The sequence below is a fragment of the Panthera leo genome, chromosome B3 (genome assembly GCF_018350215.1).
Source record: "Panthera leo isolate Ple1 chromosome B3, P.leo_Ple1_pat1.1, whole genome shotgun sequence".
Lineage (NCBI taxonomy): Eukaryota > Metazoa > Chordata > Mammalia > Carnivora > Felidae > Panthera > Panthera leo.
In genome coordinates this window covers 39,921,598-39,941,218 of record NC_056684.1, presented here as the reverse complement: position 1 = coordinate 39,941,218, position 19,621 = coordinate 39,921,598, and the positions used below count along the sequence as shown (strand labels likewise).

Below are 19,621 nucleotides of genomic sequence, written 5' to 3'. Positions count from 1 at the left end.
CAGTTGAGAGTTCCTGGAGGAATGTCATAATCTGCGTGTCTCAAGTATGTCAAAGGGCTGCAAGTTGTAAGGAAATTTAATTTTATCTACATTTCCTTTTTCCTTTGTTCTCCTTCTCAGATGGAACACAGAAATCCTGAAGGGAGCTGGCAGTCCTGGGAGGAGGACAGATTTTAGCATTCTAGGATCTCATATCTTAAGAACAATGGAAAACCACTGGAGGGGAAGGAAAGACCATGCCACATGATTAATGATGAGGGAGCATAACACAGCTGAGGGCAAAATACAAACTAGCACCACCACCACCTACTATCCCTGCCCAAGGTGGAAAGGGGTTTAAGTGCTTGCCATGGTGATGTGGGAAACTAAGGCAAATGAAAAATTCCCTTACTTTTGGAAACTTCCTTTATCTCAACTCCCCCAAGGTATATGCCGGGAATCATATTCCAAGCTTGTGGTCCCCTGATATACATCTGAAGGGTCTCATAACAGAGAGATAAATACCGTTTTTACTAAACGGTAATAAATGCCATTTTCCTAACAACAGCTAGCCCCTCAAGGTCCTGGAATCCTTGCCTCCAAAATTTCTTAGAGACTTACGCTGCCCCTAACCCCACTCCCAACATGAGGGTATATAATCAGTTACCCGTCACAATCCCAGTGCAGCTCTTTCTGTCCACAGGTCCTGTCCCGTGTTTAGTAAAAACACCTTTTTGCACCAAAGATGTCTTCAAGAATTCCTTCTTGGCTGTTGGCTCAGAATCCCACCATCACCCCAAAACCCCATCAATTAGATATTTAAAATTAAACTATTTTGAGATAATTGTAGATTCGTTTACAGTTGTAAGAAATAATAGAGGGAGATCATGTGTACTCTTCATCCCAGTTCCTACCAATGGTAATACCTTCCAAAACTGTAGTACAATATTACAACCCAGATATTGACATTGATATAGTCAAGATACAGAACATTTCCTTTCCATAGCTTCCAGGATCCTTCATTTCCCCTTTTATAACCACACCCCCTGGCAACCACTAACCTGTTCTTCATATAACTTTGTCCTTTCAAGAATGTCATGTAAATGGAATCATGCATTACACAACCTTTTGGAATTCTCTGCTTTCACTCAGCATAATTTTCTGGAGATTTATTCAGGGTGTTGTATCAATAGTGTTCCTTTTTAATAAAAGTGTGCAAAAAAGGTATGAATAAAATGAAATCACTTTTTTTTAGTTTTTATGTATTTAAGTAATCTCTATGCCTAATGTGGGGTTCTAACTCATGTGCCCAAGATCAAGCGTCACAAGCTCCTCCAACTGAGTCGGCCAGGTGCTAAAATGAAACTACTTTTAAAATCATTCACCTATTGAAGGATATCTGGGTTGTTTCTACTTTGGGGTTATCATGAATAAAGCTGCTATAAACATTTGTATACAGGTTTTTATGTTAAATGAAAATCTTTGGGATAAGTGCCCAGGAGTGCAACTGCGGGGTCATATGGCAATTGCATGTTTAGTTTTTTTATTATTGTTTTAAAAGTTTATCTGGGGAGACTGTGTGTGTGTGTGTGTGTGTGAGAGAGAGAGAGAGAGAGAGAGAGAGAGAGAGAGAGCATGCGCCAGGGGAGGGACAGAGAGAGGAGAGAGAGAAGCCTAAGCAGGCTCTGCGCAGTAGGCACAGAGCTCAACTCAGAGCTTGATCTCATGAACAGTGAGATGATGACCTGAGCTGAAATCAAGACTCAGACACTTAACTGACTGAGCCATCCAGGCGCCCCAGTTGCATGTTTAGTTTTTAAAGAAATTGACAAATTATTTCCAGAATGGCTGCACCATTTTACAGTCCCACCAGCAATATGGGGTGATCCAGTTTCTTTGCATTCTCAGTAGCATTTGTGTTACTAGTTTTTATTTTATTTTTGTACTTCCTTAATGGCTAGTGTTGGACATCTTTTCATATGCTTATTTGCCATCTGTATATCCTTTTCATTGAAATGTCTGATCATATCTTTTGCCCATTTTCTAATTGGATTGTTTTTCTTACTGTTGATATTTAAGAGTTCTTTATGTATGTGTTCTAGATACAAGTCCTTTGATATGTGGCTTACAAATATTTTCTCCCAGTTTACAGCTTGTCTTTTAATCCCCTTAACAGGGTTTGCTTTTTTTAAAATAGAACTTAAGTCCTTAATTTTAATGAAGTCCAACTTACCAGTTTTTTTCTTTTATGGATCATTCTTTTGGAGTCAGATAAAGTATTCTTAGCTCTACATCCTGAATTTTTTCTCGTGTGCTTTTTCTAAAAGTTTTATAGGTTTACATGTAAGTATGTAAGTCTGTGATCCATTTTGAGTTAATTAAAAAATATTTCTAATATATATATATATTGAGGAGAGGAGCAGAGGGAGAGAGAGAGAGAATCTTAAGCAGGTTCCACACTGAGTACGGATGCAAGGCTCGATCCCACAACTTTGGGATCATGACCGGAGCCGAAATCAGGAGTCAGATGCTTAACTGACTGAGCCACCCAGGCACCCCCTGAGTTAATTTTTGTATAAGGTGTGAAACTTAGGTTGAGGTTCTCCACCTCCACCCCTTTGGATGTCCAATTGCTCCAGCATCACATGATTAGATCTTCACTATTCAAAGCAATAATAGATGACCCGTTGGGTAAGAGTCCAGATCTATACCATGAAAACAGATCAATGCCTGACCCCACCTTCTAAGAGACTTCTTATATTTCTGAGATTTTTTTATAATGTTCTATATTTTACTTGTATCATTTTTTGTAATACTGTACAAAATACTTAAGCACTTCAATTTTTTTTAAGTGGACTTCACACCTAGTGCAGAGCCCAATGTGAAGCTTGAACTCATGACCCCAAGATCAAGACCTGAGTTGAGATCAAGAGTCGGATGCTTAACCAACTGAGCCACCTAGGCGCCCCTAAAGGCTCCTATTTTTATCTAAAACTGTATTAGGTAAGTTATAACTTATATTTTCTAGATACTCAGTTGTCAATATCATTTACTAAATATTCTTTTTCTCATTAATTTGAAGTATCGCCTTTTCCAATACTAAATTCCCATATGTATTTGGCTTCATTCTTTTCGAATTCTAAATTCGCATATATATTTCTGGTTTTTCTTTTCCATTGGTCCGTTCATTCATGCACTGTTACACACTTAAGCTTTTAAAACTTTATATGTATAGCATAAGGTATATATATGTGTGTGTGTATGTAATATACATATTTGTATTCTCTCTCTCTCTCTCTCTATATATATATATACATAATTTTTTTAAAAATTTTTTTTTAACGTTTATTTTTGAGACAGAGAGAGACAGAGCATGAACGGGGGAGGGGCAGAGAGAGAAGGAGACACAGAATCAGAAACAGGCTCCAGGCTCTGAGCCATCAGCCCAGAGCCTGACGCGGGGCTCGAACTCACGGACCGTGAGAATGTGACCTGAGCCGAAGTCAGACGCTTAACCGACTGAGCCACCCAGGTGCCCCTATATAATTTTTTTTAATAGAAGAGGCAGCTCCTCTTCATTCTTCTTTCAGTGTGGTTAAATGGAGAGGTTCTGGAACCAGTCTACCTGGGGTTAAATCCTGTTATTTACTAGTTATGTCACCTTGGAAAAGTTACTTAACCAGTCAGGGCTTCAGTTTATAAGAAGGGTTGATAATAGCATCTACTTCATAGAGTTGTTGCATTAAATGCATGCAGGGTAACACAGAGTAAGCACTATATGAGTGCACATTATCATTTTGCTAGCATCTACTTCATAGAGTTGTTGCATTAAATGCATGCAGGGTAACACAGAGTAAGCACTATATGAGTGCACATTATCATTTTGCTTATCATTCTTGTTTACTTTTCCATAAATTTTAGAAATTTAAAAATTTTTTGGCATTTTATTGCAATATTAAATTTATAAATATAGGGTTAATAGACATCTTTATAATACTGAGTTCTCCCATTGAAGAACATAGGATTACCACTTTTTATCAGACAGATTTGCAAACACCTACCCAATCTGTTCTTCCATTTCCACTGCTATCACCTTAGTCCAACCCATTATATATATACATATTTTTAATATTTTTATGTTTATTTTTAAGAAAGAGACAGAACATGAGCAGGGGAGGGGCAGAGAGAGAGGGAGATACAGAATCTGAAGCAGGCTCCAAGCTGTCAGCACAGAGCCTGATGTGGGGCTCGAACTCACGGAACGTTGAGATTATGACCTGAGCCAAAGTCAGATACCCAACCAACTGAGCCACCCAGGCACCCCATTGTCTTCTTTAAATAGGCCTGTGTGTGTCTGATTTCATCCTTGTTCCTCTATAGTCTGTTCACTTATACTGCAACCTGAGTGGTCTTTTAAAACTTAAGTCAGGTTATGTCATTTCTCTGTGCAAAACCTTCCAAAAGCTGGTCATCTTGCCCAGAACCAAAGCCTGAAAGGGAACTAGAAACAGCAAGACCAATTTTTATTGTGGAGTGGATGTGAATTCATAGGAGTTCTGTTTATTATGATGAGAGCTGATCTGAAAAACAGGAGGAAAGTGATGGTTGGAAATAGAGGGGCAAGTGCTGGAGGAATGTCCACAACTAGGCCTCTGGTCCTGTTTCCCTCCATTTTCCTCGGAGCCTTCCCTTCCCAACAATCTATAAAACATACATCTAACAATGCCTAATTGTCATGGTTAATACTCTTTTAATAATGCCTACTACTTTCTGTATAAAATTATAACTTAACCTGGCATACAAGATATTCTTCTAAAAAAAATTTGGAGACACAGAATTGGAAGCAGTCTCCAGGCTCTGAGATGTCAGCACAGAACCTGACATGGGGCTCAAACTCACGAACCGCAAGATCATGACCTGAACCGAAGTCAGATGCTCAACCGACTAAGCCAGCCAGGTGCCCCTGGCATACAAGATATTCTATTGTTTTAAAGTGTATGGAGCACCAAATATATGGGACATTATGGTTGGTGCTGATTATAGTTAACAAAATATGTAGTCTTCACCTTAGTGGAACTTAACGGTATACTTGAAAAGACATGTGAAAAATAAGCTTGGGATTTCTCAACTCCTAAAGCTCCCTAGTTGTTTCACATTTATTGAGATTTTGATTTAATTTTCATTATTTCTTTCTGGCAAATTCCTACTTGATGGTCCAGATCTGTCTGGGCCATCACCACCTTTTGTGTCACCACACCCAGACCTACCTCATTTCTATTATTACGATGCCCTGATGTTTTTGTTTGCATCCCTAGTAGACTAGTAATCTTCTTGAAAAACTTGGTCTAGTCTAATGTGGGGCCTAGGCAGGACATTCAGGGGAGGATTTTCAATAAATGCTTAACATAAACTTTAATAACAGACTTTGTGAAATCTACAACTTTGTGGAATTTATTAGAGGGATATGAAGGTGCCAATGATTAACCAATCACTAGAATAATGCAGCTCTTATCTGTGTCCTTTTAAAAATGGCACTACAGGGCACCTGGGTAACTCAGTCGGTTAAGCTGGATCAGGTCATGACCTCATGGATAGTGAGTTAGAGCCCCACATTGGGCTCTGCGCTGATAGTGCAGAGCCCCTTGGGATTCTCTCTCTGCCTCTCTCTCTGCTCCTCCCCTGCTTGTGCTCGCTTACTCTCTCTCAAAATATATAAACATTTAAAAAATAATAAAAAATGGCACTACATATGGACATACCACCACCACACTCGCTTTCATTTAGTACTTCTGTTTTATTCAAATGCCAAAACATAAGTTTCAAGTACAAATCGTAGTTATACTCAGTTTGGTTTAAAAACATCGATTATGCTTTGTTAACAACTTCCAAAACCAAATGTAAGTTGTTGTGACTAAAATGTCTCCCAGTCCATTTCTGGAGGATTACCCTTAATATATTTAGTAGCTACTCCAATTTTCACTCTACAAAAAGGAAAATGATGATGCTATAAGAAAAAGATAGTGAACAGTTATAATATGAAAGACTTCCTGAGAAAAACTTTTAACCATTGCTAGAGAGACTAAGAAGGATACCTGTTTCTGTTCCATATTATAGCAAACAGGTTTAAACATTCTGCAAAAGTGCATTTCTGGTCCTACCCAGCCATAAATAGATATCTCACATCTCTTATTACATCATAGAAAGCCCAACTTTTCATCAACAGGATTTAGAATCTGCATGAGGTTCTTTTCCTAAGAAAAAGGGGGTAAGAGGAAAACTCAAGTGTCTATAAACCAAATAATGAAGACAAATATTTAAATGTACTCTGATTTAACTACTTTCAAATGAGGTTGAACTGAATGAATAGCATAGAAATTTGTATCATCAACTTTAAAAGATACCCAAATATTTTAATATTTATAGAATCAAATGAAGTAACTTCCATTGTTAGGTCCCTCCAAATTTTCCCCACTGTTTAGTTTTGTTATATAAAGAAGGTTAAGAACTTATATTTTAGTGTGAACACATTCATTTCTGCTGACAGCAAAGCATAGATTTTCTTTAATGTTCTATGAAGACAAGGAATTAGATACCTAGGATCAAAGAACAAAACAAAACAAAACTAGCTGAGTAATTTGGTAAGTGCACAATATTAGGGTATTTTATTTAGTTTGACACATGGCTGTTACTATGACTGATGCTGCATGCTACTTTTAGAATTAGATGGTCTTTTCCTGAAGATTTAAGGCAGACTTCAATTCTATCTGCACACTCATAGTACTAAAATGGATCAAAGATGGTAAATAAATCAGACAAGTCAGCAAGGGAATAATGGCCCTTTTTATAGTACCAATTGGAAAGTTGGTATCATGCATTAGCAGATAAGACCAAGAACATAGCAAAACAAATCAGCAAAATATAGTTCTTTAGGGTACTTTTTCCATGACATTTTTAACTACTTGGAAACTACCTGTTCCAATTTTCAAGATGAATAAAATTCCAATATTTTCAGGAAACAAATATGGGTAGAAAAAGGATAAACTAAAAAATGGTATCTTGATCTTCAATTTTAAAGAATTTATTTTCCCATTTGTAGAGTAACATTATTGTAAAATCCACAGTTACTGCAACACCTGCATTGCTTAAAGGGTCTCCTAAGAATTTTGTTAAAGCATATTTTTAAAAAACTGAACCAAAATAATGTACATTTTATCTCCGAACGTTGTATCATTAAAGTCCACACAATGTCCTTTGTATTAAATCAATGTGATGTTACATAATGTACATGATCTCATTTTTATCCTAAAGGCTTCTGACCATGTATGATATCCAAGATAGATCCAATGCTTTTAATGTCAGACTGTAGAGACATTTACGATCCTAAACAAAAGAAGGAAAAGTTTTATATACAGGACGGAAGTCTGACAGTTTAGCTGTTTGCTGCATCTGCTTGGCGAGGCCATCCTTCTTCTTCAACTCCAGAGTCATATTCTTCTTCAGAGGATTCTTTTGTTGGAGCCCTATAATAAAAAGTCATCAGGTTTTTTAAAAATAAAAATTAGGTTTTTAAAAAATTTTTAAATAAATTGTTTAAAACAAATTTATTTAAATTAAAATTTAATAAAATTAAATTTAAATTAGGATTTAAATAAACATGATTTCTAGACTCAAAATAATGTATTAACCCACCTAGCTAAAAACAACACACAAAAAAAGTAAGATATTAAGAGCACTTTTAATATTCAGATTGCTTAGTGGTGAAATTTGGGAAACATGTAGATCACATAGCCAAGAGTTGCAAGTAATTTCCCAATATTTTCCCTAACAAATTTATTCCTGAAATAAGTTGACAAGGCTTCAACTGTGAAGTCTTTAAAAATCCATTTCTCCAGAAAAAAAGTAGAATCTATTATTTCAACTCAAATGCTTGACATTTAGCATATATCTATAGGAGAGAAAGCTACAGCTTCTGACCAAATCTGATTTGCCTCAATTTAAAATTATGATCAGACCACCACAACTTCTTTCTATATTGTTATCAACCAATAAAAGACTATGTCTCTGAATAACTAACAATCAATTTCCTCCTAAATTATCTTAGAAGATACGCAAACATAAAACATAACATACCTTGTGACTTAGCTAAAACAGAGATCTAATTTTTGGTATGTAACATTACTGTCAAGCACTGTACAAGAAATATTTATTGAATAGGTCAGGTCAGTAAAGTACAGCCTGCAGGCCAAATAAAGCTCATCATCTGTTTTTGTAAATAAAGGTTTAATGGAACACAGACATGCTCATTCATTTATGATTATGCTATGAAGGCAGTGGTGAGTAGCTGCAATACAGACTTGTACATCCCTGTGGTATTCATCTAGCCCTCTATAAGAAACTCTGCTGACCCCTGGGATAAATAAATGAAGCAGCGAAAAATGTGTCAAATCTGTCAACTGACGTGATACAACAGAAAAATTTGTGAAAGACATGAAACAAGTCACTCATAAATGACAGAATTAGCAGCAAAGTTCATTTAAATCTCTTCATTTGGATGACTTTTGTCTCTTATACTTGTTACAGGAAAAAAAGGGCAGGCTAATTAAAAAAAATTTTTTTTAATGTTTATTTATTTCTGAGATAGAGAGAGACAGAGCATGAGTAGGGGAGGGGCAGAGAGAGAGGGAGACACAGAATCCGAAGCAGGTTCTAGGCTCTGAGCTGTCAGCACAGAGCCTGATGCGGGGCTTGAACTCACAGACCGTGAGATCATGACCTTAGCCGAAGTCGGACGCTCAACTGACTGAGCCACCCAGACGCCCCATAAAGTACAGGCTAATTTTAAAGATCAAATTTCAGACTCACAAAATACTATTATTCTATAAACCAAAATTAGAACATTTTTTCTATAGAAAATTTGAGATTATTACTTCCCTTATGAATATAAGTATGCAATTTTTGTGACAGACCAATAAACCATAGCAATAAAGAGCTGATTTTAACTTTTAGATTTGGTCTAGCTTGACAATACACTTTACCGGATATATCCTGGTTCCTTTTTCCCTTCTACTACTTCTTTATCAACCTCCACACATACGATATCAGAATTAGGAACTTCAAACATTGGTTCTAGTAACAGCTTTTCCTAAAGAGATAAAAAGTGATAAATTACATGGAAAACTGAGGTTACACAGAAAATACTTATATTCCATAGACCACCAATCAAATTCATTAACTCAACAAATATTACTGAATCCCTATTATGCACCAGGAACTGAATGTTGAAAAAATATCACTGTAAAAGCTTTCACATTCTTCATATTAAAGCAGCTGCTGACTAAATTCAGAGAGAATTCATTTTATAAGGGAAAGCTATTTATCTGTAGTTCTGCCTATTTAGGTCACCACACACATATAAAAAGACTACACTTCTGGATTCAGATGTTCCTCAGCATTCCTGGCATTACCAAAGAAGTCAACTGGTAATCCTTACTATGAAAATGATTTAGTCCTAAACCATCTCTATCAAACTCTTCAATTTTGAACTATGACTTCAAATAACCACTTGTTTTAAGGGTTGCAGTAGATTTAAGGAAAATACAGTAGATCTTTAAAAAAGTATATAAGGTTTCTTTCTTTCTTTTTTTGAGATCGAGAGAGAGAGACAGAGAGGGAGAGAGAGAGAGAGACAGAGAGGGAGAGAGAGAGCAGGGCAGAGATGAGTCCTGTTGAGATGAGAGAAGTAATAAAAGTCCTATTGAGATGAGAGAAGTAATAATTAGCAGTGAAATTCTTAAAATAATAAAGTGGATGATGGCAGAAAATAGGCTGGGTCACTAGAATTTGTAACAAAATAAAAAATAGTGAGTTGCTATCATATGACAGAATTTAGGGGTAAAATATCATGATATCTGCAATTTAATTTCAGATTTTTAATTTGTTAAATTTCTGCAATTTAAACAAATAAACAGAAAAGAATGAGGATTTCAATGGGTCTGAGAAGGTACTCCGGAGAATTTAGTCAAAAGGCCGGAGTAAAATTTTCTAAATTCTCCTTCCTAGATTTTCTCTATTTCATTAATGGTACTATGTGTGTATCCTTTATTGCAAATGCTTTAAAGTTCCTTTTTTATAATAACAAAAAATATAATCTACAGAGACAAAAAAAAAAAAAAAACCAAAACCCATAAGAAACAACATCAGGCCAATTCTCTGGATATGCTTCCAAAGAAGTAACATGGAGGCTTAATATTTGCAAAACCCAGACCAAGAAATAATCTCATTTTGTATAATAATGCCAACTTACCATTATGGACCGAAGGCCTCGTGCACCTGTTTTTCGTTCTAGTGCCAATCTGGCAATAGCTTTCAAAGCATCCTCAGTAACATTCAGTTCACACTACAAAGACATAAAAAGAAATCAGAACTTAGATAATACTTGATGATATTTTCCTAAGAAAGCTATAGAGCATTTGATCTATTAACTATTACTACATCCCATCATTCCTAGTCTTTGTAGAACAGAAAGGGACTAGTGCCCTAACTTTACAGATAAAGACTGACCCTATCCCTTTTCAGACTAAAGCATTTTTTGACTATCACTTTCTTCTTAGAAAATACTCTACTCATCATTCATTTTATAGAGTGTTACTAACCACCCTCTCATCCTACAGAACACAAAGGCAAAACTTTAGACAAGTCTGTCTACATTACCACAAATTTCAAAACAGAGTTCAAATTACTGATACTAAATTTATTAACATACCCAAAAAACATAAATCAAAATCCTTTTGGAACATCAGACTTCACAAAATTTTGGTATTAAACAAATTTTGGTTACTAATTTCTACATCCAGAAAACGCAATATTTAAGCAAGGCAATTCTCTCTCATAGTGCCTTAGAACCTCACCTTCAAGCACTTGTTTCTCTCAATTAACCTATGAGAAGGCAATAGTATTCTGAATCACAAATTTGTCATTAGTCTTTGAAGATGTTTTCTAGATTAACATGGACTTTCTAGGACTTTATTCAACATTTATTGGATGCCTACGTGTCTAAGAGACTAAATGATGAATTACCATTTTTGCCATCAAGGAACTTAAGTTCTACTGGGTGGTGACAAATAAGCAAACTAGCATTTATAGCACAGCATATGCACATGGTGCTAAGGGAGCACCAGTGTGGGAGCGTTAAAATTAGGCAAGGGGACCACTGAAGGATTTAAGGAGAGGACTAAAATAACTAGCGTTGTATTTATTCATTCACTAGATATTTATTAAGAATATCTATTTGCTGGGCACTATGTTCAATAATATAAAAATGGTGCATTCTGGAAGTAAAAAAAGGAAGATAATGATATTTTGGTGGTGGTGGTCAGAAACAGACTTGAGACAGGGAGGCCAATTAGGAGCCAAATGCATAGGTCAATGTAAAGAATGATAAAGGAGCTTGACATGAGGTAATGGCAGTGGAATGAAGAGAAAGAAACTGATATTTAAAGACCCTAAGTTCATAAAACCCAAAACATAAGCTATGTGATCGGAATTGTGGGGATGTGGGATTGGATGTCTGGTTACACAGAAGTAGATGTGGAAGGTGATAGAACTTTAGACAAAAGTATATAAAAATATACACAGTATGTTGTAACAAAAGCATTTAGAATTTTAAGGCTGAAAGGACAATCCTGTGTATATGGCTTGAGGGGTAGGGGATAGGCTACTGGTATAAATTCTCTCTCTATATATGTATACTTAGGCTTTAAGCTTCATTAACAATTTTAATTAAGACAAAAAAATAAAGCCAACTCCTAAATGTTTAATGTAACACGCTGCCTTTCCCAATACTTAGATCCACATTTAGTGAGGTATAGAAATACCAGGTATAGGCTGGTATTCTGGATAAGGAGGACTGCTTTTGCTTTTTGTTGAGCTAATTTATGCAGAGTTCCAACAGCAAAAACCCATAAATTAACTAAGTATGAAAAATAAAAATCTAACCTTATCCATGCTGAATAAGGCCTGGTACTGAGGAATAACAGCATTACGTGGCTCAGTTAGTATTTGTACAAGTGTTTTCTCATCTAGGCTATGCAAAGGAACTACCACAGGCAACCGTCCCACAAACTCGGGAATCATGCCAAATTCAATGAGATCTCTGGCTTCAACGTGACGTAATAAGCGATCTTTTTCTTCAATGTCTTGGTGAGTATTTGATTCTCCACTTCGATTGGCAAGGTCTGCAGCAGCTGCAGCCCTTCTGCCTTTTCCCAAATTAGATGGCGTTCCAAATCCAAGATACTGCCAAGAAAAGACAGGCATTATAAATAGAATGAAATTGCATTGTACTAAGTACTCTGCATATATTTCTCACATGACCTTTGTAATAGAAGAAAGTTCTATTATCATTCACATTTTATAAGTGAAGAAAATGAGCTTGGAGAGGTTAATACCTTGACCAAGCTCTCCTTGCAGTAAGTGGTAAATCCAGGATTTGAACTCAGGCCTATCTGTCTTCAGAATTGAGAACTAAACCACCATTTAATAACCAACTCTCAAAGAATGAATTCTAGGGGCGCCTGGTGGCTCAGTTGATTAAGCGTTCGACTTCTGCTCAGGTCATGATCTCGCAGTTTATGAGTTTGAGCCCCGTGTTGGACTCTGTGATGACAGCTCAGAGCCTGGAGCCTGCTTTGGATTCTTTGTCTCCCTCTCCCTCTCTCTCTCTCTCTCTGTTCCTCCCGTTTGCTTACGCTCTTTCTCTCTTCCCCCCCGCCCCCTCCCTACTGCTTATATGCTCTCCCTAAAAAATAAAAGATTAAGGGATGCCTGGGTGGCTTAAGCGTCTGACTTCAGCTCAGGTCATGATCTCACGGTTCATGAGTTTGAGCCTCAGGTCGGGCTCTCTGCTGGCAGCTCAGAGCCTGGAGCCTGATTCAGATTCTGTGTCTCCCTCTCTCTCTGCCCCTCCCCTGCTCACTCTCTGTCTCTCTCTCAAAAATTAATAAAGGTAAAAAAAATTTAATTAAAAAGTAATAAAATGTGTAAGAACTATAAAAACGGAGATAGTAATTACTTTGTAACCAAAGTTAATTTTGTAATAGCGTAAACAGTAGTAGTAGTGACTAAGGAACAAGCAGCCTTATGAGGAAATTATGCCCAAGTGTCTTAAGTCACTGCTAAGCATTCTATTAAAATCATGATCTGAGGTTGCAGCATACATCAACCTATGAGAATAACTCTGATTTTATAAAAAACATATAAGAATGACATCAAATAAGAATACTACTTTGCTGCAAAAAGCTGGGTATCGGGGTATCTCGCTGGCTCAGTTGGTGGAGCATGTGACTTGATCTCAGACTGTGAGCTCAAACCCCACACCGGCTATAGTGATTACTTATAAAAATAAAATCTAAAAACAAAAACAAAAAACACCCATTGTTTAAAAAAAAAAAAGCTGGGTATCTAAGGTGTATGGATCTTGCTTCAGTCAGTATAAAAGAACTATACTCCAGGCAACCGTCAGAATGTTTTGACATTTTGGTATTTCATACAGCTTTTGTCAGAAGTACAAGAGAAGCACATGGTCAGCCTAAGTTAAAAATCCATTCCTTGGGGCTCCTGAGTGGCTCAGTCAATTAAGTGTCCGACTGACTGTTGGTTTCACCTCAGGTCGTGATCTGTTTGTGAGTTTGAGCCCTACACTGGGCTCTGCCCTGGCAGTGCGGAGCCTGCTTGGGATTCTCTCTTGTTCCTTCTTTCTGCGCCTCCCTCAGTCTCTCGCTCTTTCAAAATAAATAAACTTAAAAAAAAAAAAAATCCACTCCTCTGACTCTCCACATGGACAGTAGTGTATCAGAAAAAAAAAACCAAACACCTTCCATTCAATACTATATATATATGTATTTATTATATATAAACATATATTAAAATACACACATTTATTTTGTTATATGTTTTGTAAATTATATATAATATATAATTTATAATTCATATAAATATATATTTTAATATATTAAATTTATTTAATATTTATTAAATTTAAATTATTAAATAAATATTAAATACATTAAATTATACTAAATTTAATATATTAATATAAATATTAATATTTATAATTTATATAATATAAATATATATTATATAATATATATAATTTATAATTATATATGTATATAATTTACAAAACATTATAAAACACTGGAAATACAAACCTGAAGACAGCCATTATCCTAAAGGGGCTTATTCAGAGTGAGAACACATGAAGGCGTTAAAAGTATCACAGGACTGTACAGGACTGTAGCAGTGGAAGTAGGAAAAGAGGCACATAGCAGGGAGGGAGGGTAGAAGATGATCAAGAAAGCCTTCACAGATAAACTGCCTGATCAGTTTATCAGACTTGGTAACAGACTGAGTCTTAAAAGATGAACATATATTTGCCAACTTGATTGAGGTAGGGGAAGGCATGAACAAAGGCAAGAGGAATAAAAGTTAGGAATGCAAGCAGTCTGATATGGTTGGAATATAGGTGCAGTATTTAATATTGTACCCCTGGCTTTCAGTAAGAGTCGATAAAAATAGCCACATGGATGTATTTAATCCTCTGTAAAATCACTACTGACGACTGTCTTACATCTCTCTCTTTTTCATAAAGATCTATGTGACAAACTCTTTTTTTTCCCCCCACACCCCCGAGCTCAACACCTAAGCTGAGATCAAGAGTTGGAAACTCAACTGAGTGAGCCCCTCAGGCACCCTGACAAACTCGTTTTCAATCTCGGTCTCTCCTGAAGACCTCATACACTTCCTCTTTCAGATAATAAGAACTAGAGCCCAGGATATCTCCCTACTTTTTGTTAAGAAGTTCAAATGACCTACAACCTGAACCTTCCTTCTACATGTTTCTGATCTCTTTTTGGACATTACTTTTAACTGTTCTTTTCTACATGTTCCAAGTTTCAAATTTTTTGGAATAGCTAATTATAATTAAGTATCAGAACATGTTCTTTGTTTTTTTAAAGTACACTCTACACCCAACATGGAGCATAAACTCACGTCTCGAAGATCAAAAGTCTCATGCTCTAGTGACTGAGCCAGACAGGCACCCCCAGAATTTTAAATATAAAGTTATCTCCCTCCCTCTTTCTCTCTCATGTACGCACAATGAAATAATTTCTTCCAATTTGTCAGTCTAAGCAGAATTTCAAAAGCAAAAACAAATTAACATGAAAAATTAAAACCTAACCTTATCCATGCTGAATAAGGCCTGAGACTGAGGAATAACAGCATTACATGGTTCAGTTAGTATCGTACGTGAGTTTTTCTTACCTAGGCTATCCAAAGAACCACCACAGGCAACCATCCCATCAGCAGCATTATTTTTTTACTGCTACTAAACTACTACTTACACTAGTGGGTACAAAGCCAAGGAGACTTAAAGCAAGCAATGTAGCACAGTTGATCTATGATATATTCATTTAGGTAGAATATTATGTTATATAAAAGAAATCATTTGTGGTTACCAATTATGTAAAACACAAAAACATGGAAAATACTGGTGTGTTTTGGGCTGCTTGACACTATGTTGACATTACATTTTATTGTAATCAATCAACAAATAGTTACTAGGCATGTACCTTGCAGATATGAAGAAGTGCTCCATCCTAATAACCCTTCAGAAAAACTTACCTTTTCATTTTTCCTCCTGCTGATGATTCTGTCTAAGCCATTGAAAGCACCAGATGCAACAAACAGGATGTTTGTTGTATCAACTTGTACTGTTTCTCCACGTAACTTGCGGGAATTCTTTTCTGGAACATTAACTATCGTGCCTTCTAGTAGTTTTAATAACCCCTAAATAAAGAATAAATGATTTATAACATCATTGTGTAAGTGTATTATTTATTGTACTTTAGATAATGAGATTCAAAGGGGAAAATAATGTGGTTATGGTCAATGAGCATAATTAAAGAAAACTGCCACATTGCTACAACTAACATGAAAATCAAATGCACTATCACACTAACAATTCGTAAATTTATTTGGAATAGTTACAGACTCCTGATGCACTCAGGAAATAGTCAACTTAAAAAGCTGCTTTTGATGGTAAAGATAGAATTCTGACCTAAATACAGGATTATGACTCTGTAAGATGGTAGGCAACCATGGTAGGAACATTGAAAATTTGAAAATAGTTGATTTGTCTTTCATAGAAATTAAAATTCTTTTCTACTCCTACTATTAAACTTTGAGACTACCTATATTTTGGGAGGCTTTTATAAAAAAATTATCTAGCACATTTTATAAGTGTGACCTTTTTGTCTTGGTCAAAATAAAAATGAAAGCAATTTTCCTTACCCTACAGTTTATGTCATAATTAGTTACCAATAAAAAGTCAAGTTGCAAATAGATCATTAAGACTTCACTTATGACTCTCCCATGAAATGAAACACTATTTTATCTATTTTATCCTATTGTCAAGTGAAAAGAATAAGATACATGTACATACTTCATTTATGTCTAATTAGAACCAGAACTTTCAAGAGTCATCTAGAAATGTTTAACTGGGCCTCTAAAGAATAAAACCAACAAAAATCAAATGTCATTTTTTCTATTCTTTAAAATAATTTTAATTTCCTAAGAAAGGTAATTTGGTACTTAAAATCACCAATAGCTTTCTGAACTACTTTAAAATGGTATGTGGAGTTTGGGGTGGAAGAAATAAACAAAACAGAATCTAATTGAATGCGAAACCAAACGTACAATATTTGGGAGGTTGATGTATTCCCTTCCTTTTAGTGGGCTTGAACAAAATATTCAACTGCTTACTTGCTGAACGCCTTCTCCACCTACATCCCGTAACTGATGAATGCCTGGCACACTGCCAATCTTATCTACTTCATCCAGAAAGACAATTCCTATAATTTAAGGAGGATTCTATTTATAATATGAAAATGATATACACAAGATAACCTCAGTTTTAAAAGACTAAGTAGCTAGAGAGCAAATATATACAAAGCTTAATTTTATAAAAATACACTGCCTGATCTCCCATTCATCATTGTGTAAATGTTTTATAATTTATTTCATAGAGCATCACTAGGGTATGATAACAATTCTGACATTAGTTATCTACCCCACTAATGTTTTCAGGTTCTTTATTCTAGGAAGCTGAGATAAAGGTATAGTCTTGAAGCAGGAGGTATATACAGTGCTGGTACTAGCAAAACTTTTTACTCTTTCCCACCTATATTCTTGTCTTAAAGGAATTTGGACAAGAACTTGTCAAGCTCTTCATGTAAATAAGGACAGATGATAGATGGGGAAAGGAGAAATGCAGCATCTAGGACATCCTGTAGGTCAACAAGCTAATCTGTTTCTAGATTCATCCTATACTCTCTTGCCCTTGTCCTCCTAACCCACCCCAGGATCAGGAGTCTAGAGGGAAGTCAGAACAGGAAAAATAATGATAGCATTAAGGATCTAATGGAATAATAATCTGGCCTGTTTTCACCCTAGTACCCATCTTATGACAATAGGGCAAAAGCAAACTTTGTGGCCCTTAGTATGCTAGAAAATGTTTAACATAGCTACCTTTATACAATTACAAAGTTTTATTCCTCAACTCAAAACAAGAATTATAGGATCTCTTAATGCTTTCCCAATAGTCTACATCTGGGGATAGACAAACTATACTGAAAACATACCTTGCTGTGCTTTTTCTACATTATAATTGGCATCTTGGAGCAGTTTGGCAATCACAGATTCAATGTCTTCGCCTACATATCCAGCTTGAGTCAAAGTTGTACAGTCACAGATAGCAAAAGGAACATCAAGGCATTTAGCTAGAGTTTGTGCCAGCAGAGTTTTACCTACAAGCAGAAATAGCAACTAAAAGTTTACGAAAAATATGTTGATATACAATTTCTCTACAAAAATGTAAAATGTATTAAATCTAAATAGTATATAATAAAAAATTACTTATACATCTTTTCTCTACTATTGTTCAGATTTAATGGTATGTTATTTTTATTACTCCTATTAAGATGTTAGGGATTGGGCTAAAGGGCATTGCCAATTCCTCAAATTCAGCCTGAAGTCTATGCACAGATACTGATAATGTATCCAAAGGACTGGCCCTTAGATTTCTTCCCAAGAGCCAGAATCCCCCAATCATAAGACACAGCTTACAGAATCATTTATATTCTTTTTTTTTTTTTTAAATGAGTAATTTTTTCAGGAAGTTATTTACCTGACCCAGTTGGTCCAAGCAGCAAAATATTACTCTTTTCAAGTTTTATGTCATCATGGGAAGAATCCAATACTTCACCTCCTCGTTTTTCCTGAGGTATTTGTTGATTTACCTGTTGCTGCATTGATGCTCCTAGAGCATTACCATGTGGACTAATTCCAGCAATCTGAAGCAATTCTGAAAGAATGACAAAGAAATTCTTAGAGCTTCATTTGATCTTACTTGAAAAAATACCCAATAAAACCCTAAATCTAAGACCAATCACATATTTAGAAAAACAAATATTCTGATATTCTGTCTTACCTCAAAAGGAAGAAAACCTCAAATTATCTAGTCACAAATGTAAAACATATGATTATTCAGGGAACCTTAAGTAAAATAAATGGATTCTTTTTACCCTCCGTATTTATGTAAATCCCTTTAACTTAAGGGAAGGCAGTGTAAAGGAAGGAGAACAGTGCTGACAATCACAAAGCTTTAGCTTTGGTCTTTCCATTGTGTCTAAAAAGATCTGTGATCCTGGGCTAGTCATATAAACTTTGTGTTTCTGTTTCCTAACCTAGAAAATGGCAATAATACCTGCCTTATCAATTTCAAACACATGGTTAGAAGGTATAAGAATAAAATGCAATTCATTTGGAGGCACTTTAAAAGACAAATATATATAGATTTTTTCATTACAAATGAAGGACTGTAGAAAAAGCAAGACACATTGAACACAGTGAACACAGTAAGACAACCAAGACTAAAACAGAGAAATAGGGAACCTGGGTTCCAGTCCTTTTCTATCACTGTGTGGCTGTAGGACCATGGCAAATCACTTAACTTTACTGGGCCTGCTTCCTTACCTATTAAATAAAATTATCAAGATACATGACTTCTATAGTCTCTTTCACATTTAAAAAATGATTCTGTGAGTCTACCAGAGGAACCAAATACAGTAAGACTCACTATCCCTGGTTCTATCTGAATTTTGATTTTATAGGATCTTGAATGGATCTTTCCAGTCCCTTTATTAGACACACAATGCTTAACTAAATGGGAATGGTATTGCTGGTGAACTATCAGTTTATCAATTGGGTGCCTAAAAACAGAACAACTTTGTTCTTACTCTCTCGGCTGAAGGAAAGAATTCCAATAGTCTTTTCAGTTATCCAGATTTGTAAATATCCATACTGCTCCTCATCATCAGCATTTGAGGAATCTGTGCTCATACCCTACTTGTTTATATTTTCTGGATTTGTTTTTAGGTTGTTTCTAATAAATGGATTAAGAATATCAGTACTTTCCAATGCATTACTGTTTTAATCAAACCAATATATAGATGTTCAGTCAACATAACTATTATTATGGTCCTATTCCATCTGGCTGGCACTTTCAAATTATCTTAGGGTCACA

The 19,621-nt window shown here is 35.6% G+C and overlaps 1 protein-coding gene across 3 annotated transcripts in view; it reads right to left on the bottom strand.

Moving 5' to 3' along the window:
* Nucleotides 1–5,753: 5,753 nt before the first annotated feature.
* Nucleotides 5,754–19,621, bottom strand: part of CLPX (caseinolytic mitochondrial matrix peptidase chaperone subunit X) — a 40,137-nt gene continuing 26,269 nt past the window's right edge. For all 3 annotated transcript variants that reach the window (XM_042941691.1, XM_042941689.1, XM_042941690.1), the window contains exons 7-14: nt 18,224–18,400; nt 17,679–17,843; nt 16,801–16,889; nt 15,661–15,825; nt 11,974–12,273; nt 10,283–10,375; nt 9,015–9,121; nt 5,754–7,499 (exon numbers count right to left, since the gene is read on the bottom strand). In XM_042941691.1, coding sequence (XP_042797625.1) covers nt 7,409–7,499; nt 9,015–9,121; nt 10,283–10,375; nt 11,974–12,273; nt 15,661–15,825; nt 16,801–16,889; nt 17,679–17,843; nt 18,224–18,400 — 1,187 coding nt within the window. In that variant the 3' untranslated portion in view covers nt 5,754–7,408. The remainder of the gene's footprint in view (nt 7,500–9,014; nt 9,122–10,282; nt 10,376–11,973; nt 12,274–15,660; nt 15,826–16,800; nt 16,890–17,678; nt 17,844–18,223; nt 18,401–19,621) is intronic.